Source organism: Dermacentor variabilis, unplaced genomic scaffold (genome assembly GCF_050947875.1).
Source record: "Dermacentor variabilis isolate Ectoservices unplaced genomic scaffold, ASM5094787v1 scaffold_12, whole genome shotgun sequence".
Taxonomy (NCBI): domain Eukaryota; kingdom Metazoa; phylum Arthropoda; class Arachnida; order Ixodida; family Ixodidae; genus Dermacentor; species Dermacentor variabilis.
Genome location: NW_027460280.1, coordinates 58632094 through 58658801, shown reverse-complemented (window position 1 = coordinate 58658801; position 26708 = coordinate 58632094). Strand labels below are relative to the sequence as shown.

At 46.3% G+C, this 26708-nt stretch overlaps 1 protein-coding gene across 5 annotated transcripts in view; it reads left to right on the top strand.

The window, feature by feature from the left end:
* Nucleotides 1-26708, top strand: part of LOC142565945 (uncharacterized) — a 224173-nt gene that overhangs the window by 15388 nt on the left and 182077 nt on the right. For all 5 annotated transcript variants that reach the window (XM_075676574.1, XM_075676572.1, XM_075676573.1 and 2 more), the window contains exons 4-63: nucleotides 252-382; nucleotides 1232-1441; nucleotides 1505-1698; nucleotides 1822-2333; nucleotides 2457-2582; nucleotides 2711-2780; nucleotides 3179-3408; nucleotides 3683-3826; nucleotides 3938-4105; nucleotides 4288-4380; nucleotides 4521-4664; nucleotides 5185-5460; nucleotides 5665-5808; nucleotides 5893-5993; nucleotides 6073-6200; nucleotides 7568-7740; nucleotides 7877-8007; nucleotides 8093-8222; nucleotides 8327-8470; nucleotides 8828-9082; nucleotides 9163-9306; nucleotides 9988-10242; nucleotides 10323-10466; nucleotides 10571-10643; nucleotides 10761-11086; nucleotides 11173-11427; nucleotides 11492-11635; nucleotides 11700-11957; nucleotides 12039-12182; nucleotides 12245-12502; nucleotides 12621-12764; nucleotides 12833-13084; nucleotides 13183-13326; nucleotides 13518-13705; nucleotides 13772-13838; nucleotides 13918-14100; nucleotides 14186-14407; nucleotides 14562-14705; nucleotides 14832-15086; nucleotides 16191-16334; nucleotides 16591-16848; nucleotides 16982-17125; nucleotides 17232-17480; nucleotides 17974-18117; nucleotides 18231-18328; nucleotides 18492-18666; nucleotides 19558-19701; nucleotides 20186-20452; nucleotides 21023-21228; nucleotides 21842-21938; nucleotides 22373-22516; nucleotides 22722-22806; nucleotides 23010-23185; nucleotides 23345-23488; nucleotides 23967-24138; nucleotides 24263-24360; nucleotides 24862-25005; nucleotides 25109-25310; nucleotides 26324-26391; nucleotides 26462-26605. In XM_075676574.1, the coding sequence (XP_075532689.1) occupies nucleotides 252-382; nucleotides 1232-1441; nucleotides 1505-1698; nucleotides 1822-2333; nucleotides 2457-2582; nucleotides 2711-2780; nucleotides 3179-3408; nucleotides 3683-3826; nucleotides 3938-4105; nucleotides 4288-4380; nucleotides 4521-4664; nucleotides 5185-5460; nucleotides 5665-5808; nucleotides 5893-5993; nucleotides 6073-6200; nucleotides 7568-7740; nucleotides 7877-8007; nucleotides 8093-8222; nucleotides 8327-8470; nucleotides 8828-9082; nucleotides 9163-9306; nucleotides 9988-10242; nucleotides 10323-10466; nucleotides 10571-10643; nucleotides 10761-11086; nucleotides 11173-11427; nucleotides 11492-11635; nucleotides 11700-11957; nucleotides 12039-12182; nucleotides 12245-12502; nucleotides 12621-12764; nucleotides 12833-13084; nucleotides 13183-13326; nucleotides 13518-13705; nucleotides 13772-13838; nucleotides 13918-14100; nucleotides 14186-14407; nucleotides 14562-14705; nucleotides 14832-15086; nucleotides 16191-16334; nucleotides 16591-16848; nucleotides 16982-17125; nucleotides 17232-17480; nucleotides 17974-18117; nucleotides 18231-18328; nucleotides 18492-18666; nucleotides 19558-19701; nucleotides 20186-20452; nucleotides 21023-21228; nucleotides 21842-21938; nucleotides 22373-22516; nucleotides 22722-22806; nucleotides 23010-23185; nucleotides 23345-23488; nucleotides 23967-24138; nucleotides 24263-24360; nucleotides 24862-25005; nucleotides 25109-25310; nucleotides 26324-26391; nucleotides 26462-26605 (10407 nt within the window). The remainder of the gene's footprint in view (nucleotides 1-251; nucleotides 383-1231; nucleotides 1442-1504; nucleotides 1699-1821; nucleotides 2334-2456; nucleotides 2583-2710; nucleotides 2781-3178; nucleotides 3409-3682; nucleotides 3827-3937; nucleotides 4106-4287; nucleotides 4381-4520; nucleotides 4665-5184; nucleotides 5461-5664; nucleotides 5809-5892; nucleotides 5994-6072; nucleotides 6201-7567; nucleotides 7741-7876; nucleotides 8008-8092; nucleotides 8223-8326; nucleotides 8471-8827; nucleotides 9083-9162; nucleotides 9307-9987; nucleotides 10243-10322; nucleotides 10467-10570; nucleotides 10644-10760; nucleotides 11087-11172; nucleotides 11428-11491; nucleotides 11636-11699; nucleotides 11958-12038; nucleotides 12183-12244; nucleotides 12503-12620; nucleotides 12765-12832; nucleotides 13085-13182; nucleotides 13327-13517; nucleotides 13706-13771; nucleotides 13839-13917; nucleotides 14101-14185; nucleotides 14408-14561; nucleotides 14706-14831; nucleotides 15087-16190; nucleotides 16335-16590; nucleotides 16849-16981; nucleotides 17126-17231; nucleotides 17481-17973; nucleotides 18118-18230; nucleotides 18329-18491; nucleotides 18667-19557; nucleotides 19702-20185; nucleotides 20453-21022; nucleotides 21229-21841; nucleotides 21939-22372; nucleotides 22517-22721; nucleotides 22807-23009; nucleotides 23186-23344; nucleotides 23489-23966; nucleotides 24139-24262; nucleotides 24361-24861; nucleotides 25006-25108; nucleotides 25311-26323; nucleotides 26392-26461; nucleotides 26606-26708) is intronic.

The window sequence follows — 26708 nt, the reverse complement described above, 5'->3', positions numbered from 1 at the left end:
ACTGAATAAGTGTAACTACCAGTAGCGTCCCAAAGTACGGCCCCTTGCGCTACAAGGGAAAAAGGCAAAACAAAACGCCACAACTTTCACGACATTACATGAGCCTGTTATTGAGAGGAAACGCACGAATGACAGTCCGTCCGCGAATGTTGTTACTCAAGCTTGGCTTAGTTGAAAGAGCTGATGGGTTACACATGGTTACACATGGTTTACACAATAAGCTGATGAAATTTCGCTCCTTTCCGTTACAGCGGCGGCGGCAGCTGTTATGCGTGGTCAGATGCAACAGATGACGACAGTTCAAAGGACACAAGTCATCGATTCGAGGACACAAGTGCAAGATGGCGTTTCGCCGATCCACTACTTTGCTGGTCACGACCAGGTAAGGCTTTCTTGAGTGAGCGAGACCAACGATGACCACCACAACAAGACGTAGGAAAAAGAGCATCCTATTTAGGACGAGTGGGGTAACAAATTTGGCGCATTCTGGAAAATTAGTCCTCCAATATACAAAAACCCCTTTTTATAGGGCGTGGAAAAATATATTCCGTGATTGAAAAATGCGCGAGTGAATGGTTTCGGCCTTATACGCACTTTTAAGGGCGTGTATGTCTCTTTTATATGTTTTACTATAACTGCTGCATGAGTGCAAAATCGAGCGTCATAATCGAGCGTCATAACATGACACTCACGTATGCTGCCAGATACATGGATGGGTGAACAAATTGGCACCGCCTTCATGTCTAAAGATGAAGCCGATTACAAAATATCTAGACAAAATAACAGGGCGCAAGCTCACATGGTGCTTATGTGTGAGACAGCGTCTGTGTTGAGTGGGCCAACTGTCTCGTTCACGTCGACTTCATCGACCGGGTCACAGTCGGCGGATAAAATTTCCACGCGACACCAGACATAGTTGTAATGTACATTAGTGTTGCGCACAATGCTTCATTAAGCCCACGAATGTCTTCATGTGCGTGCATCTATTTTGTGATTTGAAGATGCTGATCACTTGCTAATCGTTGTTGTGAAATGCCATAACATACACGTGATGAGTCCACAACAAGCATAACAATTAATGTCATTTTGTGCAGGCTGAATAAGATTGAGCACCAATACTAAATCATAAACTTAATGTGTTAGGCAATGTACATATGCGCGTATGCATATGACGTCCTTCATGCTTATACGTAATAGCCTATGAATGGGTATGTGTTTGTTCTACTCGCAGACTTTCAGAGTGGACACATTCGAGTACCGGCTCTTACGCGAAGTGGAGTTCCGCCAGTTCCTGATTGGACGTGAGCAGGCTCCTCAGCCGGCCATTCCGGGCGCGCCCATTTCTGCACCTCAGATTCAGGCACGACCTCGCAACTCCAAGCTTCTGGAAGGATCCGATGCCACGTTCACAGTGAAAATCGCCTCCAATCCTCCAGCACAGGTAAATAATCAGAAGCACCTTTCCCTGTTCCCCATTGGAACTGGCTCTGTTTCGTCAACGCAGGTTTATTGGTTCCGGAACGGCGAGCGCCTTCAAGCATCGCAGAGGGTGATCATGGAGCAGCAAGGCTCGACTTACATTCTCCGCATCCACATGGCTCTGCCGGAAGACGCTGGCTATTACACAGTCCTCGCAGAAAATAATCAAGGCTGCGTTGCCTGCTCTGCGCACTTGGTTATAGAATCTATGCCTAAGGCGTAAGTGACCATACTTTGGCTCAAAGTAGATGCTGCAATATTCAGCTGCACGGCCTGTATTCCATGCAAACAGGCTGAACCTTTGTATGTTATGAACATGTTTCCGCAATCTTTCGTTTGCAGCGAGGAGCCAAGACAGGCAGACTCATCCAGCTTCGTTATGACAGAAACATCGCGAACGCTCAAGCCCAGCTTTATCAAAATACCTCAGGACCAGGAGGTCACCGAAGGCAAGATGGTGCGCTTCGATCTGCGTGTATCGGGACGGCCATTCCCAGACATTGCATGGTTGCGGAACGGGGTTCCCGTCAACGACGACGCCACGCACAAGCTGCTGGTCAACGAAGGAGGCCAGCACGCACTCATGATCACGGCGGCATCCCGGGAGGACGCCGGCACGTGGACTTGTATCGCCAACAACAAAAGCGGCGAGTGCCGCTTTGAAGTACACCTTGTGGTCATCGAAAAGGAGCAGGTGGTGGCACCCAAGTTCGTCGAGCGCTTCCAGTCACTGAACGTGCGCGAGGGCGAGTCTGTGACGCTGCACTGCCGTGCCGTGGGTACGCCGACGCCGCGCATTACCTGGCAGAAGGACGGCCGACAGGTCCACTCACAGCCGCCCGACCTTATCATTGGTGAGTTCCAATGAGGCATTTACTCGCAACCGCTGTTCGAAACGCAGCTACAGCCATCACTGGCCATTTCCAGCGTACCATAGCGCGGATTACACGACGTTAATTTACGTTTTGGTTTTGCAGAGACACAAGAAGGAAGCTCAGCATTGTACATGAACCGTGCCACCGTCTCAGATTCGGCGTGGTACCAGTGCACTGCACAAAACCAAGCGGGTTCGACGGCGACAAGGGCGCGACTACATGTGATGGGTATGCTAATAAAGTTGTGCCTCTCGATAAGCGGGATTTTACAACGATGTTTTGCTACTTGTGTGACACTCGGCATGAATCGCTAATGAATCGAAAAATCCCGCCGCGCTTTTCCTTGCTCATTGCAGCTGAACCGAAGAAGCACAGCGAGCCATGGTCGCTTCACCTTCCCAAGCCAAGTAAAGTTATATCGCCCGAGTAAGTACAGGCACTATATTGGGGATATTTAAAAAGAACAAATAAAATATTATGCCCCTGCCCGTGCCACAACGTATATCAGGCTTCATCCGATTTTACATTTAAATATTAAGGGCATCAGTCACATAAATAATTTAGAGAGAAAAAAAAAGGTGGGGGGGGGGGTTCCATCACCAGCGAATCCACGGCTAAGGGAGCGGGCCCTGCAAAATGGCGACGTTTATTTTACCGGTGTGAATACAACAATAATGATAATAATAAGATTCTGGGGGTCTTGGAATCTTGGCTCACAATAATCTTGACTCACCAAAACTAATAACCGAGAGGTGTTTGAGACATGAGGAATAAAGGTGTAGCAGCTGTCGCCAACTTTCAGTTTTCTTGTGGCCACCGTGCAGGAAGTCGCCACCGCGCGAAACCATCTGGCTGCGTCACGTGGAGCGCGCCTATCAGCCAGTGCGGGGACCGGAGGACGAGAGGGCGCCCCAGAAGCCGGCCTTCACTACACACTTGCAGGATTTGATCTTGCACGAGGGCGAGCGCGGCCACCTCGACGCTAGGCTGATTCCCATCGGGGACGAAACCATGATCATCGAATGGTTTTGTAACGGACGCCCTATTGAAGCAAGTGAGTGCGCAGCAGTCCGTAATATGTGTTCAAGAAGTGCTTCGTGTGCTTCGTTTGCGCACTATCGCGTAAAATTTCCCGGTCGCTGCGGAGTGTGAAACTATACGGTTGCCACATGTGTGTGTAAGAGAAAAGTATGCAAACAGACCTCTCTGTTAAAGTCATTCAGTTTTGAAAATTATTATTGTGCGCAACTGCGTCTGCCACGCAAACACTTTGTCTTAGAGCGATTATGTTCTTTAAAGTTACAGTGAATTTTTACTCTATATTTCAGGCTCCCGTGTAATGACCACGTATCGCTTTGGATATGTGGCGTTGACGCTTCTCCATGTCTATCCTGAGGATTCTGGCGTATACGTCTGCCGGGCAGCCAACGAAGCCGGAGAGGCGACGACCACGGCCACACTGCGATGCACAGGTGAGCGTACGTTTTCTGTGTCGGTGTCCTTTAACATTACTTGCCCTATGATGCATTCGAGTGACTCCTCTCCCCGAAACCCCCTCCCTTTTCTCGGCTTTTGTGCTACAGCTCGGCCAGCAATCGAACGCAAAGCTATCCAAGAGGACAGTATCAGAGCCATTCAGGAACTGGAAGACGCTGAGAAATACTCCCGACAGCTCTCCATCGACGAGACCGCAACTCTTACAAAGCCTGTGTTTATCAGGCCACTGAGCAACAAAGACAACCTTCTCGAAGGTAAAGCGCACTGTTTACAATTCAGAACATGAAGTAGATTTGCAATGACTGGGCTTTTATTTAAAATCGGTTTAACCGTATGAAAGAACTATCCATTTCAAACAGTGTTGAACGTGGTTGCAATCGTATAGCGCCCTTGCTAACGAGCGACTAATGTATGCGAGTATTTCTTTTTGCCACAGGATCGAATTGCCACTTCGAAGCCCAGCTGACTCCTGTAAACGATCCCACTATGAAGGTGGAATGGTTCCTTAACGGCCAGCCACTGACAACAGGTGTTTATTTTGCTACAAAATGTTTTGAAAGATCCCACTTGCATGCGGCCTTACGCGTAGATTGCAAAGCCATCTTCCCCATTTCACTGATATACTGAGTGTTTCCTCTGCTTACAATTATGCATTTTGCAAATTTACAGGGTCGCGCATCAACAGCACTTTCAGCTTTGGCTACGTCGCCCTGAACATCATGTCACTTCGTTATGAGGATTCCGGAGTGTACATGTGCAGGGCCACTAACGCCAAGGGAGAGGCTGTCTCTACAGCGACCTTGAGAGTGAAAGGTGAGGGGCAGTTCTTCTCACCGGTATTACGACGCCAGTTAGAGTCTTCACAACTTATCATTTGAACGTAACTGCTAATAATCCCCAGAATTATTTAGTTGATGTTTAAAGCGAAACAGTAAAACGAGTCAAGGTGACTCGTTTGCTTAAAAGTAGGAACTCGGCAGTTAAATTCAAGCTTTTTCTGGAGAAATCTTAAGAGTATAAATGGGGCTTCTTTCCGTGCATCCGATCATTTACAATCGTCTGTTTTCTAAGCATAATAAACGCGGACAAACTTGTTGCGGCGACAGCGAACTTACCAAGAAATGCCTAAACACTTTACCCCACTTCCGCCGCAATTCTGTGTCGTTAGTGCAATTGAGTACCATGAGAAAATAATGGAATTATTGTTTACTTCCACTCGACTTATGGCTCATTTCTTTGTAAACACCATGCTAATGGGAGTGGTTCCAGATGCATTCTTACTGAGAAATGTGGAACTCTGATGCCAACGCTTTTTCATTTGTTTATTTCTCAGCGCAAGGCCTTGTCACTGGAGACTTGGGCATTCCGGAGCAAGAGGCTTACATACGAAAGACGCAGGAGCTGGAAGCATATCAAATGGCCCAGCACGCGCCTAAGGAAATAATTTTCGAACCGGTTTCAACAATGAAGCCCAACTTTAAGACAGGTCTAAGGGATCAGCTGAATGTCAAGGAGAACATCACAGTGCACTTCGAAGCTCGCCTCGAGCCTAGTGGAGATTCGTCGATGCGCGTCGAATGGTTCAAAGATGGACGTCCACTGGAAGCTAGTAAGTGCAACATTTAACCACATACCTTTGATCACAAGTAACAGGGACCCTTTACTGGTAGCCATTACCAGTTCGCATTGTTCTAGGACTGCTAACGTAATGTGAACATTACAGACTACATTCCATTCCTTTTCAAGCATTATATAACGAGTCTTATTAGAATTTTGATCTAATTGGTTGCATGACCTTGTCTCTCCCCATTAGGCTCTCGAACTACGACTTTCTTCAACTTTGGTTACGTTTCTCTAACAATTCGCGGAGTCGAGGCACGCGACTCGGGTGTGTACACCTGTCAAGCGACCAACTCCATTGGCTCAGCCACTACGCAGGCCCGCCTCATCTGCGTGTGTAAGTAGCCGTGGAACGAGCGCAATGGAGCGCAGATCTTTATCTTTTTATTTTTACATCGAATTTTACAAACTTACATCGCAGCTCAAGCGTCAATTGTTAAGGAGACTCAGCACCCTGGTGGCCTTCAGAAGATCCAGCATCTGGAAGATTCCTCGCACTACCAACGATCCGAATTCGAAGAGGTAAATTCCTCGCAATTGCCGTTCCGGTAGAACAAAGTTGACACTGTGTTGCGACATTGTATTGCCCCCTGCAATCTAGGTCTCCATAAAGGATAAGGCAAAGTTCACACAACCGCTTCAAGGACCCAATTCCATAAAGGAAGGTCAAAGTGTCCACCTCGAGACACGCCTGGAACCAATGGGTGATCCCGACATGAAAGTTGAATGGTAAGTGTTTTTCCCCGCACGAGCTGCATTAAAGAACGGGCTTCCCAGACAATGGTATATATTGCCTATATTTTAAAACACATCTTGGTAGAAAGAACGTTCACAACAGCAAGACAAAACAAGATGCCACTATCAATTGGGGGATCATGTGGTAACGCACCGCAGGTCAGCGTTGTGACAGCATCGACAGATTATACTAACTATAGGTTCGGCCGTTTCAAGACAGCGGACATTTTCTTCGAAACAGTAAACAAGGAACGGACGAAAAAAAAAAACGCACGGAGTTGACAAACCCCTGAAAACGAGTTGTTGGGCCACGCGTCCACAAGCTACGTCGCAATATTAATAAACTGTCGAAAAGCTACGGCGCTTTTGCGACATCTTCAGGCCCTAATAAGCTTCATACTTGTTGCTCCCGGAAAACGGGTGAAAATTCCCGGATACGCGTGTGAATCAGAAAATACCATATGAGCTTTGTACACTGAGGGTAGTTCACGAAATCCCAGTTACACGTGGCGATTATTCTGAGGAGAAACTTGCCAGACCATTAAGGAAAAACTAAGACACAACGCCAACAAACTACGCAATAATGAAAAGTACACCTTATATGTACTGCAAAACTGCATAGTTAGTTTATGTTCGTCAGACGCTACAGCTTTTGGAAGGAATGGAAACAAGGAAGTGTTATAATTATTATTTTAAATAGTGATGCCTGTGTGAGCCACGCTTCAGTTGCCTTGTACGAGTGCGAGGAGAGGTTTTTTTCCCTTGTCCTGCTGGGAAAGCAAACAAACGTTGAGATATCGCAACTCTACGAAGCGCATTTGCTTGTGTGCCCTGTCATGCCGAAGTAAAATTCGAAAGGGTAGAGACAAAGTAAATACAGTCGAACGCATCTATAACGAACGCCTATACAGCAAAATGACCTCTATAGCGAAAGAATAATTCTGTCCCGGCTTTTTTGTAAGTGGCGTGGTGCGCAACCTTTACAACGAAGTCACCTGTATAACGAATGATTTCGGAGGCATTCGACTGTAAATCCTATGCTTATAAACGCGCTATATGTAATTGTGGCGTAATCGGGCGCTGTTCTGGAGCCCCAAAATTAAGCGTCTGTGAAAGAATTACGATAGAAACACATTGGCGAATCGGTAAAGGGAAATGCGCCTTCTAGCCGGGTTTCTCGTGCTCGCGCGCGTGCTTGTACACGTACGAGCCCCTGCGATTCATCTGTGAACAGATGACAGTGCCGCTTTGATCCAGCTTTTGTTTGCGCTCTGAGCGCTTTTTTTTCATTTTACATAATGGGCCTCTTATTAAGATCATACGTGCCAGAATGCAAATGCTTATGAAGTACGTTTTAACAGGTTCCACAATGGTCGTCCACTGGCTACTGGTCATCGCTTCAAGACGTACTTTGACTTCGGATACGTCGCTTTAGACATTTTATATACATTCCCCGAAGATACTGGCACCTTCGAAGTCCGTGCCACCAACAAACTTGGAACGGATGTACTGAAGAAGGAGATTCAAGTGCAAGGTACGCTAGCAGTGTCTCTCATGATATACGTGTATTAACGACACTGGTCGGAATGTTTAAGCTTCGTTTTCACCCTCTTGCTTTCGTAGTTCGTCTGTGTACATGCTAAATATCGCTTATTATGTGCTGTTTCCAGCAAAAGCTGCTGTTGACACAAGCGCAATCCACGAAGTAGGGCTTGACAAAATTGAGTACCTTGAGGGGTCGGGTGTCGACCACAGTGGCTACCACATCGAAGAAGTGACAAGGACTAAGCCGTACTTTAAGGTACGTATTCGCACTACGATCGTAGTAGCAAAAATACTGAAGCGGAAACACATATGAGTCTCATTCTAATCTTTGTCCCGTGCAGGTTCCCCTGAAAGATCCCAAGGGGCCACTGAAAGAGGGAGAGTCTGTTGTAATGGAGTGTGCCATTGAGCCTGTCCAGGACCCGACTATGAAGGTTGAATGGTTTTTCAACGGTCGCCCGCTGCCAAGTGGTAATTAGATATATATCAAAATCGCTGCAGCAAATATTTATTTGCCCGTGAATAGGACGGGGATCGTGAGAAAATTTACGAGCTTTATCTTTGTGCGCTTGCAGGTCATAGGTTCATTACGAAGTACGACTTTGGCCGGGCATTCCTTCAGATCTTAAACCTGGTTGCAGAAGATACCGGACAGTACACTCTGCGAGCGACCAATCATCTTGGATCTGCGCATTCAACCTCATGCATCAAGGTTATCGGTAAGATTTGCAGAGAGTGCTCTTGCGAGTTGAATGGAATACATTAGGCGAAGGCACAGGAAAAGGTGAACCATTTCGTACAAAAAGCTAAACAAAGCAAAAAAATTTGAGTTGGCTCATTTGTCGTTGCTTTTCGCTCACTTACTGTACTAATGGCGCCTATACTATGAAGCTTACTTGCAGTACAGTGTAATTTACATGTTTCACATAAATAGGTCGTACAGCACCTAGCAACTACGCTCTTCTGCCTTTGCCCTTGCCTGTATGGAGGAGCGAGCTTTTCCCAATATTTTCATGGCGTTCAATATGCCTATATGATGAGAAAGGGGCCCTGACAGCTCTTACTTTCTTTTACAGGCAAGTCCGGTGTAATAACCGAGTCGCAGTACCCAGAAGGCTGGGAAAAGATCCAGCACCTGGAAGACCACTCGCGCTACACCCGCCAGGAGCACCAGGAAAGCGTAATCACCCAGAAACCCACATTCAGCCGACCGCTGCATAACGTGGAAACTGTAGAAGGCGCCAATGTACACCTAGAGTGCCGGCTGCAGCCTGTTGGCGATCCCACCATGCGGGTCGAGTGGTTCAGAAACAGTGTGCCTATCAAAGTCGGTGCGTAAGCATTTGATATCCTATGTCTGTCAAAAAATGCACTGGTCTGAATGCCTGAGCTGACGTCTCGTGTTTCACAGGACATCGATTCAGGCCTGCACACGAGTTTGATTACGTTGCCTTGGACATCCTGAGCTTCTATCCAGAGGATTCGGGCATCTACACGTGCAAGGCTACCAGCTCGCTTGGTGAAAACGTGACATCTTGCAGCGTAAACTGCTTCGGTGAGCACCCCTGTTGCTGCTCGCGACTACCCCTGTCACACAGTAAGCTAGTCAAATATCGCTTTTTACAAAGCCCAGAAGACCTAGTGTCTTCGTTTCATTTATACTGCGCTGCGTAAAATCCGGTTACACCTGTTCCGAGATGTCTACACTGAACTGGCTAACTAGCCCAGGAGTGGGTAAACCAGAGCAGTTTACTTTGGTGGCTTATGTCTGGCTGCAAGTCTAGGGTTAACGTTACGTAAAGCAAAAGTGTTGCAGTGACCTCAAAGTATAGTAGAGCTTGAACGGGCTGCGCGCTGCTCAGCAGTAGAGGACTCGCCAATTGATAATGTGCCCATAAACTCCTGTGAATTTCATCGCGATCTTATAAGAAAAACGAAAACAGCTTGGCATGAATAGTACAGTCACAATGTTGGTTGGCATTCAGTCAGGCTTGCTTTGAGAGACCGTAAACTTCCTTGGCAAAACTTTTTGAGCTTCGAAAAAAAATTGAGCAGGAATAATCTGCTAAGTACCCTTAGCATAATCTTTACTAATTCGTTTCGTAGGCATGACGCCGTCAATGTGTAGGGAAAACTATAGAAGTTCCTTCGCCGCATAGAGATGTTTTGACAGGTGACTACTTATCGGTAGCCAAAGCACGCTTCACTTACATTGTTCTTTCATTGTTTGCTTCAGCCAAGTCACAGCTCATTTTGGAGTCCCAGCACCCTGAAGGTCTTCAAAAAATACAGCAGCTGGAAGACCAGTCCCGCTACCGTCGCGAGGTCGTCGAGGAGACAACGGTTAAAACCAAGCCTACCTTCACATCCAATATGACGTCTGTTAGCCTTCGCGAAGGACAGAATGCCCACCTGGAGTGCCGGCTTGAGCCCGTGAACGATGCCGACCTCAGGGTCGAATGGTTCCACAATGGCGTCTCGCTTCCCATCGGTGCGTTGTCACAGTACTTATTTTAAAAATTGTGATATCAAATATTGCAACTGCAACAAACATTTTCGTGCGTATTTCAGGCCATCGGTACCGACCCTTCCATGACTTTGGTTACGTTGCACTCAACATCCTGTCACTTGTGCCTGAGGATTCAGGAACTTACACCGTCCGTGCCACAAATTCTCTCGGAAAGGCCGAGATTTCCACTACAATTCTTGTCGAAGGTAGGCAGCCTTTTCTTTAAAAATATTTGAATATGCAGGGCGTTCTAATAGTAGGCACCTATAGGGAAACAGTGCGAATACATGTAGCATAATATAACTTGCAGGAAAGTCGTCCGTTGACACGGAAAGTCAGCATCCTGAGGGACTGCAGAAGATCCGGGCCCTCGAAGGCCACCAGTACGTATGCCCAAGTTAATTTGTACATTCATCTTTAACGTCGAAATAAATTGATGACGCTAAATAAATGCCAGAAAAGTTGAGTGATCTAGCGGCGGCATATTTGCACATTCGCAGTTACGAGAGAGACACTGGGGACCTTGACCAGTCTGTTACTACAGCACCTGTGTTCACGTCGGCTCCCAAGTCCATCGTTGTTCAGGAGGGACAAAAGGCACATCTTGAGTGCCGCCTGATTCCAGTGGGAGATCCCAAGCTCAAGGTTGAGTGGTTCAAGAATGGCCAGCCGGTTCCGGCGGGATCCCGTTTCGTCGAGATGTGCAACTTCGGCTTCGTGTCTCTGGACATCCTTAGCACGTATGCTGAGGACTCCGGCACCTACACCTGCAAGGCCACGAATCAATTGGGAGAAGCTGTTGTATCTGCCCAGCTCAAGTGTCACGGTACGTGTTTGGTGGTGTCGTTATAAATCTTAGCTGTTACATTTGCAATCTAGAGTGTTAAAATAAATAACCATTTTTCTTCGCAGCTGAAAAATCGCTGATACTGGACACGCAAAACCAGGAAGCTTACGAAAAGATCCAGCAGCTTGAAGACTACGGACGGCAAGTAAGGCCTGCCTACGTAGAAGAGATTACAACGCAAGCACCCGTGTTTACACAAGCTATGAAGAACCTGAGTCTCAATGAAAACCAGAGTGCTCATTTTGAGTGCAAGCTCATACCAGTAGGTGACCCCAATCTGAAGGTGGAGTGGTTCCACAATGGACTTCCTCTGCAGAAAGGTATTACCTGTATTTGGACAAACAAGTGAAAGATGCACTTTCTAACCTTGAAAATTTATTTCAGCTAACCGAGTGAACACCATTCATGACTTTGGATTCGTCGCTCTTGACTTGAGTTACGTCAAAGCACTAGACTCGGGCACTTACACTTGCAAGGCAACCAACTCTCTGGGATCTGCTGTTTGTTCAGCCACTCTGAACGTCCAAGGTAATAATGTCATTTCAGCTTTGTAGAGTATCACATGTTTAAATGGCGGTCTCTATCTTCTTAGATTCTAAATCTCTGGTGTTCGACACTCAACACCCCGAGGGACTTCAGAAGATTCAACAGCTTGAAGAACTCGGACGCTACAAGCCAGAAGTAACGCAAGAAGCCCCATGCCCCGGTCCACCGATGTTTGTCACGCAATTACAGGGCCCAAGCCGGCTTACAGAAGGTGAAAGCGCCCACCTTGAATGTCGCATTGCCCCATACCCCGATTCCACCATGAAGGTTCAGTGGTTCCACAATGGCGTCGAGCTGCAGTCTGGTACGTGCAATACTCTCAAGGAAACTTAATGAGTTACCACCGAAATGCTGTAGACTTACTTACCTTGTTTACGCACAACAGGCCATCGTTACCGAACAATGTACGACTTCGGTTTCTGCGCCCTGGACATCCTATCCGCAAATGCTGAGCACTCTGGCGAATACGTAGTCCAGGCCACAAATGAACTTGGTACCGCAAGGTCCATGGCACGCATTCATGTCGATGGTAAGTCGCCTAAGCTGCGTTGATGTAGTTTTCGACGCTATAAGCTTTCCGTATTTTTTCAGCCAAGGGAGGCGTCATCCTAGAAAGCCAACAACCAGACGCCCTGCCGAAGATAAAACAGCTAGAGGAATCGTGTGGCTACATTAGACCAACGCAGGAAGAAGTTGTTATTAAGGAGAAACCTAACTTTGTTCGTGGTCTTTACAACCTGGATACTCTACATGAAGGACAAAGCGCTCATCTTGAGGCTACATTGACACCAATAAATGACGCGAACATGAAGGTCCAGTGGTTCCATAACGGCGTTGAAATTCCGCTCGGTAAGTACTCAACTACAGCTTCAAAACAGCAACCACTTTATTGAGAATTTCTCAGATTTTTTGTAGTAAGCAATGCATGTAGGAAACTGACCTTGTGTCTTTTGCTTCCCTCAAACAGGCCACAGATTCAAGACAGTGTCTGATTTTGGCTATGTGGCCCTCAACATTCTCTACGCGTACCCAGAAGATTCCGGTACATACATGTGCAAGGCGACCAACAAACTCGGGGAAGCTGTCACTACATGTTCCATTAACGTTCTCGGTGAGTTTCTCGGGAAAAAACTGCTTCCCAGGAGCGCATTTCTAAGGTGACCTATTTCGATTAAACAGGAAAATCTGCCATTGTGACCGACACGTATCATGAGAAAGGCCTGGAGAAAATCAGGCAACTTGAGGAGTACCAGGCTCCAGAGAAGCCCGAGCAAGTGATTCAGCTGCAGCGGCCGGTGTTCACAGTACCTCTCAACTCAGTGGATGGTCTCGTTGAAGGACAGAGCGCGCACATGGAGTGCAGGCTTGAGCCCATCAATGACGCTGATCTCAAAGTTCAGTGGTACGTGAATGGCGTCGAAATCAGGCCAGGTAAGCCTCTCGAGCAATGCACATTTACACTGATTCTGTAGGTCCGCAAGCTTGTTTCAGTTGAAAAACAAACGGCATTTATGCTTCCATTCTTACAGGACATCGTTTCAGAACTACGCATGACTTCGGGTATGTGGCCCTTGACATATTGTATGTGTATGCTGAAGACAGTGGGGCCTACATGTGCAAGGCAACCAACTCTCTCGGTGAAGCTGTTACAACGTGCAACCTGCGGGCGCTCCGTGAGTTTAAAAAAATACCTTTTTTGCCTCAAGGAAAATTGGTAATATAAAGCAGTATTCTTCGCGTCCTGAAGGAGTATCCTATTTCTATTTTCATTGCATTTTGAAAGACGTTATATCTAATAGACTAGCAAAAAGTGCAGTTCAATAACCTTGCTTGGCATTTAATACCTGTCGTATTATTCTCGTAGCCAAGCAAAAGATCTTCTATGATACACATCACCCGGAGGGTCTTGAGAAAATACGAGAGCTGGAGGCACAAGTGAAGTACCAGACAGCCGAAATTCAAGAGAAGCCCGTTTCAAAGCCTGTGTTCATCACTGAACTAAGGGGAACGCAGGAGATCTCAGAAGGCGAAAGTGCACACTTGGAGTGTCGCGTAAGTCTACCGAAGCTTTAACGAAATGTCCTCAGAAACTTACGTTCATGTCCTAATGTGTTTTAGGTGGAACCAGCCCACGACGCCAAGTTGAAGATTGAGGTTCTTCACAATGGAAGGCCTCTTACAGCTGGTAATGAACGCAATGTTTATAGAATGAGTAACGTATACAAGAAATCTTTTGTCGTCTAAACTCTCCGAACTTTCCGCAGCGACCCGCGTCCACATTACCAGTGACTTCGGCTATGTGGCGATAGACCTGAGCAGCGGCATTCCGGAGGACTCCGGCACTTACACGGTCCGAGCCACTAACGACCTCGGAACAGCTGAAACAACGGCCACGCTGCGTGTTCTGCCCAAATCCAGCATCATCTCCGACACCCACCACCCAGAAGGTAAGAACTAGCTTCTCTAGCCTAGTTTCTCAATGTCTATATGAACAGTGGACAAATCCGGATTTTGCTATATCTTTTTCGGCAGGACTTGCTAAGATCAGGGAAATGGAAGATGAGGCTCGCTTTAAGCATGAAGTCATTCAGGAACCAGTCACCTTCCAGAGGCCTGTATTCACGGTTCCTTTACAAAACCTGGAAAACCTCGTAGAAGACCAGAGAAACGTACATCTGGAATGCAGACTAATTCCCGTCGGAGATCCTACTCTCAATGTCCAGTGGTTCTTCAATGACACACCACTAATGGAAGGTTGGTGCATCACATCTTTTCTTGTTTCTGTAGGATGTTTAGACCTAGGATTTATGTGCAGCTATATGTACCCCTAAATGTCACTTAATCGTAATTGCACCCCTTCTCGGCTAATTTTCGCACGCTGAATATTTATCTGTCAACTTCTTTTCAGGTACGAGATTCCACCCAGTCCACGACTTTGGCTATGTTGCTCTTGACATGGACTACGTGCGTCCAGAAGACACCGGCGTCTATGCGTGCAAAGCCACCAATTCTTTGGGTCAGGCGGTGACCACGTGTATGCTCAAAGTGAAACGTAAGTTTGACATTCCCTATCAAATTCTTTAAAAAACCAACAGGTTTGCATCCCCTTTGATACACCACCATTAAAAACGTGCGCCTGACGACGAATCTTTTGTCCTACCTATTTGTCTGCTTGCAGCCAAGGCCTCCATTCTGTTGGACACCCTGCAACCCCAGGGTTATGAGAAGATTCGTGAGCTGGAAGACTTGAAGGGTCAGAAGCCTCCAGAGAAACCGGATGCAGTATACGAAAAGCCTGTTTTTACCACCCCCTTGGTTGGTCCTGGAGAAATAAACGAGGGACAGCCTGCGCGTCTGGAGTGCCGCTGCGTCCCTGTCGGAGACCCCGATCTGAAGTTCTTCTGGTATGTCAACGGCATCGAGCTTCCCAAAGGTAAAGTTTTTTTCTCACGTATAGCTCAAGAATAGGGGAAAAATATATTTTAAGTTACCTCTGAAGAGCGCCTTTTCACTCGGAGAGCTTTGTGCTATGTGAGTGAGCGCGTCACCTAAAATATTAAGATAGGACCTATCATTTGTGGGGCCCTACACAAAGGGTATTTTTTAGCTGACCAAATTTTTAAAATCAGAAAAATAAATATCACGGCAACGTTATGTTTACCATTCGAGTGTACGGATAGGCAGCCTCTAGATACAGAGCAATTTCAGCAATTACGTGCGTAATTAGCGAAGTTATGGTAATTAACTTTCTAATTATCAGCAATAAGTGGCTGCATGAAATGAGTACTTTGGGGCCCGTCCTCAACACTACCTATCCCAATGATGAAATTTTGAATAGCGGATTTCATGTGGGAGCTACGCGAACAATTAGTTCCCCTTAGCAGGCTCCTGAAACCGAAACTGGCTGGAAAAAGAGCGTCTGTGTCGTCAATGTCGCCCCCCCCCCCGCCTTTCGTCACGTCTCCGAGGTCACCACCGGTCGGCCCACGAGCTGCTTGCGTTATCTGATTGATGTCTGCGGCGTTAGCCTAGCACTTCAATACCGGCGGGCCGCCAACTTCGTCATTCCGTTGGGCCCCTGAAACGGCATTTCGTTGATTGAAGTTGACGCGTGGCGGCCGACTGAATGACGAAGTAAATTTGTCGGACTGCCGGCACTATATATATATATATATATATATATATATATATATATATATATATATATATATATATATATATATATATATATGTGTGTGTGTGTGTGTGTGTGTGTGTGTGTGTGTGTGTGTCTAATGGTGACTCACAAACATTTAATTCGACGGTGTCTAATGTCTTTGTATATGTGGTGCGTAATATCTGTACGAATTACTATTGCTACATTTACTACAGAAAAGGTGCAAAGGAGGGGTAAACAAACTTGGATAACAGTAAAGCAGAAACTAATGCAGAAAGAGAGCTTGCACATTTTTTTATTGAACCCTTATTTCGAATACTTACTTCCTATAATAGCATGAAAATGTGTTTCGGCTAATTAGACGTTTTATTTTGCTTTCAGGTTCAAGGCTTATCCCCAACAACGACTTTGGATTCGTGACACTCGACATCATGTCAGGAATTGCAGAAGACTCCGGTGTCTATATGTGCAAAGCCGTCAATAAAGCTGGCGAAGCAGTCACCTCAACCTCCCTTCGAGTGAAAGGTCGGTTAAAGTGTTATGTTGTTCTTTTGTTGTTTTCATGCTAAGGATATGAAAGTAAAATAAAGTTTGAGACTGGTGGACTTAGTTTGAAAATTGTGCAAATAATATGTCAGACATTCATTATTGAACACACATTTTGAAGTAATCGGCCCTGTTCAAAGGAATGCCCACTACTTTTAGTCTCTTCGTCTATTGTTCAGATAAAATTGTTCCCAAGAAAAATCATGTATTGAGCGGAACCATGGTCTCGATGCAGGCCGTGCGGGAGTGCTGCTTGACTCCCACCACCCGGAGGCATACAGACAGACGCAGAAGTTCGAGTATGACTCCAGCCGTGTTCCAGAGACCTGGTCCGACGAGAAACCTAAAGTGGCACCAGTGTTCGTGCAACACTTGAATAACATCGACGGCGCTGTGGAGGGTCACTACCTTCGCATCGAGGGCCGTATCGAACCTACCAATGACGACAAACTCAAAGTTAAATGGTTCAAGAACGGCAAGCCTTTGGTCATGGGTAGGCGCTCGTGGTTCAATTACTATTCTTGCACGTTTAAGAATTTTAAACGACCTGATACGTGTTTCACATGGAGCTATTGCTTGGACGCCAACGAATGACTCGATTTCTGTTCTTCCTCATTTCCTTCCAGGTACCAGAATTAAACCTACAGACGATTTCGGCTTAGTTTCCCTGGACATATCAAGCGCAAGACCGGATGATTCTGGTATTTATACCTGCAAAGCCACAAACGACGTTGGCGAAGCAATCTCAACTTGCACAATCAAGGTAGAAGGTGAGTTATAAGAACAGTTCCGCGCCTGAAGTCTCAAATCACGCGTGAACAAGCTTGGGGGGGGACTATTGCTACAGCGCGTTGTTATGTTCAATTTACCTCGCAGGCCGCGAAAACATCATTCTAGCCTCCCAACATCCTGAATCGCTGCCCAAGATTCGCCAGCTCGAAGAGTACGTGCCACCAGAGAAGTACGTGCCTGAGCCAGAATACGAAGGACCGGTGTTCGTCACGCATCTCAACAACTTGGAGATCCGCGAAGGCACTACGGCCCACTTCGAGTGCCGCGTGGAGCCATCCAAGGACCCCACGCTCAAAGTGGAATTCCTCAAAAACAACAAGCCAGTTCCTGCTGGTGAGCTCACACCCGCGCCATTGCGACAGCTGTCTATCCAGTGATAACGCTGCTTGGCACAGACAGTAAATGCACAAGCTTATTCTAAACCTAGCGATAACAATAATAGTTCAGTTTGCGTTAGCACCTAAGTGTATCAGCACCATCAAAGAGTTGTATGCGCCACCCATCGGAGAGAAGAAACCGCTAAACATAGATTTAAGGCAAACAGTCGGATAACAGAACGTACGAACAAAACATAATGTAAGGGCATTGAATAGCAGGACTGTTATAGAAGTTGGTGGCTTTATGTATTTGCTTCTGTTCAAAAAAGCCCTGCCGTTAGTGAAGGCGCCATAATGGCAGCTATAACAAAAACAAGTGAATTCCCGTGTATTCATTTCTGAGGCCTTTAACGTAACGACCCCGCTAAAAACACGACAAATGCGCCCACGGGGTAATTTAATCGTTTAAGTGCGCACATCACTTAGGCGAACTTTCATATTGCATCCAGGTTCCAAATACAACTTCAACAACGACTTTGGATTCGTCACCCTGGATGTCGGCAATGCGTTTCCTGAGGACTCTGGAATCTACACGTGCAGAGCTCGCAACTCGAAGGGCGAGGCAGTCACCACCGGGTCTCTCAAAGTACAAGGTAACATTTGTATGCACACAAAATCGAAACTATGTTGTGCGTTACCGATTAGTGATTACGCATGCAGCAGAGACAGCGATTACAGCGAGACATTCTGTTGAAAATTATCGCAGGCAAAAGTGGCGTGCAGTCTGACACTCTTCATCCAATGGGCGCACAGGGTTTGTCCAAGGTCCAGGAGCTAGAGACTTCGTACCTGACCAGATACCAGGTACTCCTTATGAAATACATGTCTGCTGCTATGACATCGGCAGCTGCGCGAAATTCCAGATCAGATTTTATCTTCGATGCTCATGAGCCAGGCTGCTATTACGCATAAATGATGGCGCCAAACGTACGGCGCCATATGTTATACTCACGAGGCCTTGTTGCAGGCTCCTGTCGAGGAAGCCGAGAAGGTCTACCCGCGACCCGTGTTTGTGGTGCCGCTTGAGCCGAACTTCTCCATTCAAGAAGGCAGTCCCGTCACCCTAGAGTGCAAGGTCGAGCCAGCAGCTGACCCGAATCTCAAGGTGGAGTGGTTCCTGAACGGAAAGCCGCTTGCGCCAGGTAAGGCTCGCTTTTTCCGACTTGTTGGTTCATAGCACTGGAACGTAGTCATCTTGAAATGAAATCACAAAGCTTTTCGCTCGCAATGTGCTGCTAATAATATGTCAAGCATCATGATTGGCTAGCATCTGCTTTTAGGAACTATGCTTGCCTAAGGAAATTTCCACTAATATGGGTGCTTGTCTCCTTTGACATTTAATAACACTTTGTGGGCGCTTCGCAATGAAAGAAGTGCTGCACATATCATTTTTCCCGAAACGGCTCACTGCAACAATGCTGCGAAGAAAAAAAGACCTTTGCTTGTTTAGATAAGCTGTTCACAAAATATCTATGCGAAAAAGTCAGAAAGGCACTCGCTGGAATTTTCTGCCCATTTTGTCTTTCGTATTGCACGAAAATGACTAGCACCTTTACAACTGCAAACGGTTCGTTGCGATGGGCTTCCCTCTCAAAAAGAAAAAAAAAGTTTGTACAGTAAAACCACCGTTGATGCAGAGAATACAACCACTCAGAGGCAGTCTCTCTTCCGATCTTCGTATGCTCAACGAGGCATTTCTGCGCTAGCGCTATATAACGTCGTTTTAGATAGTTGCAACCAATTTTCATTCTTACTAGAACTTAGCGATTTACCTGCTTTATTACACGCACAGAAATTCAAAACGCTACTGTGGCATCTTTATCAAAGCCTCATTTGAGGTGTTTCCAAAATTTCTGGTAAAATTCTTCCTTTCTTGCCTGCGCCATGTCTCCAATATGTAAGTTGGGTATCGGTTTCAAAAGGCGTGCGTTCTCTAAAAAAGTAGACGAAACTAATAAAAAAGATAGAATTACAGAAGCGGTTTTAGAAGTTATTAAAACTGTAAATCTCTAATGGTCGTGTGATTTTTCCAGGATCCAGGTACACTTCAACCCACGACTTTGGCTTCGTTGTACTTGCTCTCACCGACTTCTGGGGACGAGACGCTGGCATTTACACCTGCCGCGCGAGCAACAACGCCGGCGAAGCCTTCACTACGACCACGATTACATGTCTTTGTAAGTGTGGGATCAATATCGACTTCTTAATAACAGCTTTTTTTTGCACCAAGCTAACTACTTGCACGAATAATCTCAGGAACTAACGTTAGGACGCCTGCTGACTTCTACCCTGTTTTAAATACATCGTTGGGGCAGGGGAGGATGGGCGATTGAGGAGACCACTTCAGTTTGACATCTCAAAACAAAAACGAATCGAATAAAGCAAAGACCAGTTGGAGCCGATTAATGAAAGAGCGAATTATACACAAGCAAAAAACAAAACTGGATGAACAAAATTCATCTTTAGTGAGACTAACTTTTGTTTACTCATCGTAATTCTTAGCCATCCTCAATCCGAAGCTTTCTTCTTTTTTTAGACTTAGGCACTTGTATAGTCTGGCAGCTCCGTAGGAGGAGTCTGCCTTATGTTAGTTAATTTTGACTAAATCACTTGATAAAAGCACTTGCGGGAGTGTCACTTATCACCGTCGCCGTCGTACAGCCCGCAAGGGCGTGCAGGAGGACACGCTGCACCCAGAGGGTCGCAAGGGGCTCGAGTCCATCCAGCAGCTGGAAGAGTCGCTGACGCGTGTGCCCGAAATGGTTCAAGAGGACGCCGCAGGCCAGCCACCCGTGTTCACGTCACAGTTTGTCAATCTGAAGGACCTGAACGAAGGCGAGATCGCTCACTTCGAGGCCACACTGACACCGGTCGGTGACCAGACCATGCAGGTCGAATGGTTCTTCCGCGGCAAGCCGCTCAAAGCAGGTGAGTTTTCCAGGCAACAAAGGTCCTTACCTTATCTGCGCACTTATTCTGTGAAGGCAGTTTTTGTTTCTTGAGGGCCATTGGCCTATGTGAACGCCTTTGACTTCCTCAAGCCCTCCGCGTGAATGCGCGAGCTCACCGCAGCTTTCCTCCCCCTCCCCTCCCTCTCTCTATCTCATCTATCTATTCTATCTTTCCCGTCCCCCAGAGTAGGGTAGCCAACCAGACACATTTCTGGTTAACATCCCTGCCTTTTCTCTTTATATCCTCCTCCCTCTCGAATTTTGAAATGTATCAAAACGTTTGTAACCCAACGCAGAAATTACAAAAATATGGGCCAAACTTGAGCTATGTGGCACGAGTTAGAACTGTTGCTGGATACAGTTGCTTCACCTAGCAAGTCGCAGTGAACTGTGACTCCATATAACTGTTTACAAGCTACATCGGATGACGCGTTCGAAAACGAAGCAGCGATGAATATAGCCCTTGTACTTCACGCACTTACACAGTGCCCTGTAGAAACCATGCTTTGGCAAGAGCGAACCTGACACGTCGAACACTACGTCGCAGGGCACCGCATCCGGACGGTACATGCGTTCGGCATGGTGGTGCTCGAGATCTTGGGCACAGTACTGGAGGACTCTGGCCGCTACACGTGCCGCGCCACCAACAAGTGGGGCAAAGCTGAAGTCACCGTCGACCTCGAGTGTACCGACAAGACCAAGGGACAGCGGCCGCAGTTTACCACTCAGCTGCAGAACCTCATGGACCTCAAGGTAATGAGTTATCACCTGCAGATGAGCGAGAAAGACAGCTAGCTCAATTAGCTCGGTCATCGGTTCAGTGAGGTGGAGACAACAACGAAAAATAAATATTTAATGACGCTTTACAATCAGTGCCCCGGAGTGGAGTATAGCAGGGAAGAAGTTTGGGCGTGTTGGTGGGATACATACGATACAAGCGATACATACGATGCATGCGATAGTCCATAGACTCCTACATAGGTGGCCATGGCTAACCAGTCTTCTTCTGGACGATACTGTTGATCGTAAGGCTGTGTGTAATTTTTGGGCATAGTAGTCACATGACTGCTTTTCCTCCTTCCCTTCAGTGTGTCTGTTGCAGTGGCATCCCAGTGAGTATATATATGCTCACATGCTGCAATAAATCAATAGTTGGAAGTTAGAGCTCGTCCCGTGTTCCTGCTTGTCCCTGTGTCATTCTTGCGCTATATATCCCAGTTTGTGTGGAGTATAGCGTTTACTATTATTAGTGCAAACCTCGAGAGAGAGTGACACCACATGGGCAGCATTTGCGGTATAAGCCAGTATTGAGCTTTTCTGAGTTTTACTGCGTTTAACGATACGTCTGTAACATGTACGCTCGCAGGAAGGAAACAGCGCTCACCTGGAATGCCACCTGGTGCCCGTTGGTGATCCAGACATGAAGGTCGAGTGGTACAAGAATTCACAGCCACTTCGTGACAGTAAGTACGCTTGACAATCAATTGCGAAAATACTTGCTTCTTTATGTAGATATTTAAAAAAACGGAAAGGTGGACACACGTCACAGTCTACTTTTGCTACATGTAACAGTAACGTCAGATGCTTGTGTATGGTGTATGGTTACTAGGAATGGCAATCCAGACAATCGCAGGACAAAAGTGTAATTGATGCGATAGTCCATAGACTCCTACATAGGAGGCCATGGCATAGCAGTCTCCTTCTGGACGATACTGTTGATCGTAAGGCGGTGCGTAATAAAAACCTATCGCAAAGTCTTTTTCCTGGCTACTATAAATAGTGTATTAGCATGAGTTCAGTGAGTTCACTGATTTTCGGCTCAAATGGTTTCCGCCTTAGTGCGAGCAGCGAAAAAAATTGAGTCAGCTGTTTAGATGAATGTTCATCTTTTTTTAAGGTTCACGCATCAAGACATTGAGCGATTTTGGCTTCGTGGTGATGGACATCTCGTTCGTGCATGCCGAAGACTCTGGCGACTACGTCTGCGTAGCCACCAACAAATACGGCTCCGATGCGACCAAGTGCACCATTCAGTGCGCAGGTGGGGATCTCATACACACTGAAAAATCGTGTGCGTGACGTTCTAATGGATGCGTTGTGTAAAAAAAGAAAAGCCTGGAGAGCAGCTAACAGTTCTTATTTTGATGCAAGTGATGACCCTTCACATGCTCTGCATCAATTGCAATTTATTATACATGAAATTCTTCCTTCTTGACTTCTTATCTTTTTCTTTACCTTCTGTTCAGGCTCTGGAAAGATATTCAGGGACTCTCTGCAGCCTCAATCCCTTGACAGAATCGCTGAATTGGAAGGTGCCTCGTCTCTAACGAGGTAATGCCCGCCGAACAATTTTTTTCAGTCCATAATTTTCAACTAACATTGGGCGCGTAGATAACGTCACAGCGAGGGAAACACTACGACCACACGAACCAAGACATTAAGTGTGGAATGAAAAGTGCCGTACATTTCTAGTGATAATGTTATTCAGCCGCGAAACGACGATGCGGTGACAGTACCATGGTATTTCACTCCAGGACTTCGGCCGTTATGGAGGCCACCAGGCTTCAGCCACCCAAGTTCCTATCGCAGCTGAACAGTATCACAGGTCTGGCTGAAGGCCAGAGCGCCCACTTTGAGTGTCAGCTCGTGCCAGTCAATGACCCTGACCTTACGGTCGAGTGGTACTTCAATGGTCAGCTTCTGCGCTCAGGTACGTTCCACAGAGCACTTATAAGACAGCCTCTGTTTTGTTTCGACTTTATGTGTTATTTCACTACAAGGCATGACAGAAATGACGCGTTTCTCAATGCTTCTGTAATCCTTAAGGTTGATCTGGAGCGAATAGTAGCCAGGATTTGTTTGTGTGCAGGCCATCGTTTCCGGACGTTCCACGATTTTGGTATTGTAATCCTGGACATCCTCTACTGCTACGGTGAAGACTCAGGTGAATGGGTCTGCAAGGCAACCAACAAGCTTGGCTCAGATGTGACACGTGCCACTCTTCAGTGCAAGTGTAAGTATATAAGTATTGTCTTGTGATGAGAAGAAAACTGAATGTTACTGACAATTCTGACGTTGTGTCTCAGAGCTGAGGTTCACCAGGTGCAGAGTTTAGCGGGATATGCTTAGCTTGTACTAGATACAGCAATGTCTAGGCTGCATTAAAACAAGTGAATGATCTAGTAAAGCTCTACGATGAATTGTTATTGCATACAGGAAGGAACGTAATAATTTTCTTGCCATGTAAGCGCTTTACAGAAGCACACAGACTTCGCTAAGTGCTTCAAGTAGTCGAAAACGCAGCCAGGATTTTAGAAATATGCTCAGGTAGGGTATTCTAGTTAATACCCATACTGTAGAATGCTATCAGACCTGAAGCTAGTATTTGGAAAGGGGTACGTTGAATAAATAAAATTTTAAAAATAAGCAAATAACTCACGTGGCCCTTCGAAGGGTCAGCCTTGCGATAACTTATTTTCTTCACCTTTCAGCCAAGAGCTCCTTGATCCTGACACCTCAATTTCCACCTGAAATGGCATCGGGAACACAGAGCATCATCGCTCTCGAAGAAAGCTTGTACCGAAAGTCGGCGGTCGTAGAGCCAGAAGGTCCTGCCGAGGCACCTCGCTTCACTGTGCCACTGAGTAACGTCGAAGATCTGAGGTATTAAACTCGCTAATCTTACAAAAACTTACATTGTTGCTAATTGTGAGGCATGAATAAAGCACCGTTTGCTAATGGTCCTGCACTCAACGTCAACATATTTTGCGTGCTTCTTTCAACACAGGGAAGGAGACAATGCTCACTTAGAAGCCCGGCTGACGCCAACAGATGACCCAGACTTGACCGTTGAATGGTTCAAGAACAATATGCCACTGATGTCAGGTGAGCCTTCCGGTCATCTTTGGCGTTCCCGTCCCTTATGTCTTTGTAACTGTGCTAAGAGCAAAAGGAGAAAACACGTGAGTTTTCTGCGCGTTTGTGCATCCGAAAAGGAAAGCAAATCTGATTGAGAGAGTACCTCACTGTTTATTTCACGCACCTGTTCGAGGCTTTAAAAAGTAAGCTTTTCGTTATTTCCCTACACAGAGAATACAGTTATTGTATTTACATAAATAGACGATATAGATCTCTACACTTGAATTCTCTACATTGATTAAAAGGCCCCGCATCTTACCTGCCTAAAGGTAACCGTTACTCATATTGCCTGGCACGGTACACACATATCGAAATTAACGCAATATCTAATACCGGAGCTCCATTCGACTCAATATAGAGAGATCGGCTCCTGCACCACGATAAGCCTAGTTTACTGCCGGAGTTCTGTGATTCTAAGATATGTTATGACGCAGAAAGTACCACCTCATTTATTTTCCTTGGCACTAGGAACGAGAATCCGGACCATCAACGACTTCGGCTTCGTCGTACTCGAGATGAGTCCTGTGTACCCGGAAGACTCCGGCGTCTACTCCTGCCGAGCTCGAAACCGCTTCGGGGAGGCCGTCACTACCTGCACTCTCAAGTGCCAAGGTAAAATTAATGATGAGACCATACCTCCGTACTCGTCGGGGGAAACGTCGGCGAGGTGAACAAAAAACGCAAAAAAAAACATATATACATATTTTTTTTGCAGGAAAGCGTAGCATCATTCTGGAAACACAGCTGCCAGAATCGATGACCACAGGTATCGAGAAGATTGCCAAGTTTGAGGAAGTTTCCTCAGCCAGGATTGGCGAGACCTGGACAGACAAAGATATCTCTCAGCCGCCGAAGTTTGTAACTACTCCGCAGGACTTGACGCTGGCTGAGAACTCCTTGGCACATTTCGAGTGCAGGTACGAAGAGTTTTTACGGAACTCTTGTTTTATTCCTCGACAAGTCTATCATTGTTACTGGGCGCAATATAAGTTAGATTTTCTTCTGGGCTGTCCTGATTCAAAGCAGTGCCGAAGAACGAGGACACAGAAACAGCGGCAAAATCGCGGGGTTGTGTTCGTGTCCCTCTTTCTGCTCCATCATGATCCTGCAGTACATTAAGTTTGGAATGACGATGATTAAGCGCATAATAAAGCAAAATCAACTGTGACTATAATATAGCGCAGGAACAAGGGTGAACAGCTCCACATAGATATGTAATATTAGCCGACTTAGACTTAGAAGCTATATGATGTAATGGTTGCGAAAGACCGGAACATGCTCAAGAGCATGTGCTGAATATAGCAAGAGCTTCATAATGGGATGACTTGCGTGCATTAAAGGAAAATGTTTAGTTGTAAAATTAAGTACTGCAAGTTGAATAATAATTTCATGATAGTCGAAAAGTACCAACCTCGCCAGAAAAAAAGGGAGTGATTCTTTGGCAGTTAAGGCATCGCAGGCTTATACCCAGCATTAAGTTTGGAATACGGTAAATTGTGCAAGTTGGTAATTCTGATTGTTTCTGCAGCGCAAACAACAAAGGCAATGCATACATACCGGCACACACACGCGCGCACACACACACACATACACAAACGAGTTGACCAACGAGTGGTTCAGTCGTTTTTGCCTCTCAAACTTTGTCTTCTTGCGCTACAAGAATAATGAGCAAAGCTTCACGATAAATGAAGAATACAGTACCAACCTGGCCATAGCGCCACACTAGGCTTTCGCGTCCTAAATCACTGAAAGATATTATTAACGAGTTATGACATTGTAGTATGTGACACAGCAAGCATTTATCTACCTAGATGTGACGCTTTTAAGTCCATCAAACCTAACACATGCATGTTTTTTCATTACAACATGACCCCTTAATTCGACGTTGCGACCATACTAAGCGCTGTTTACGAACTTACTTCCCTTGCAGGCTGACACCAGTCGGCGACCCTACGCTGAGAGTGGACTGGTACCACAATGGCAAACCTCTTGTCACCGGTGAGTAAATAATGCGTATTGGGGAGAGGGCGAGGAAAAACAACATGTTTATTGCATGTATCCTGCTCAGGCTCTCGAGTGAAGACAATCCACGACTTCGGCTACGTCATCCTGGAAGTGGCGGGTGTCTACCCACGAGACTCAGGCGTTTACACGTGCAGAGCCGTCAACAAGGTTGGCGAAGCGTCGGTCTCCTGCAAGCTCACCGTCAAGGGTACGAACTGGCCCCAAACAAAACTGTCTGCTTTTAAGGAGAGTTTATCCTCTGTGAATTCATAGCACTGACTCAGCATTAAGGACCCCAGATGGTCAGAACT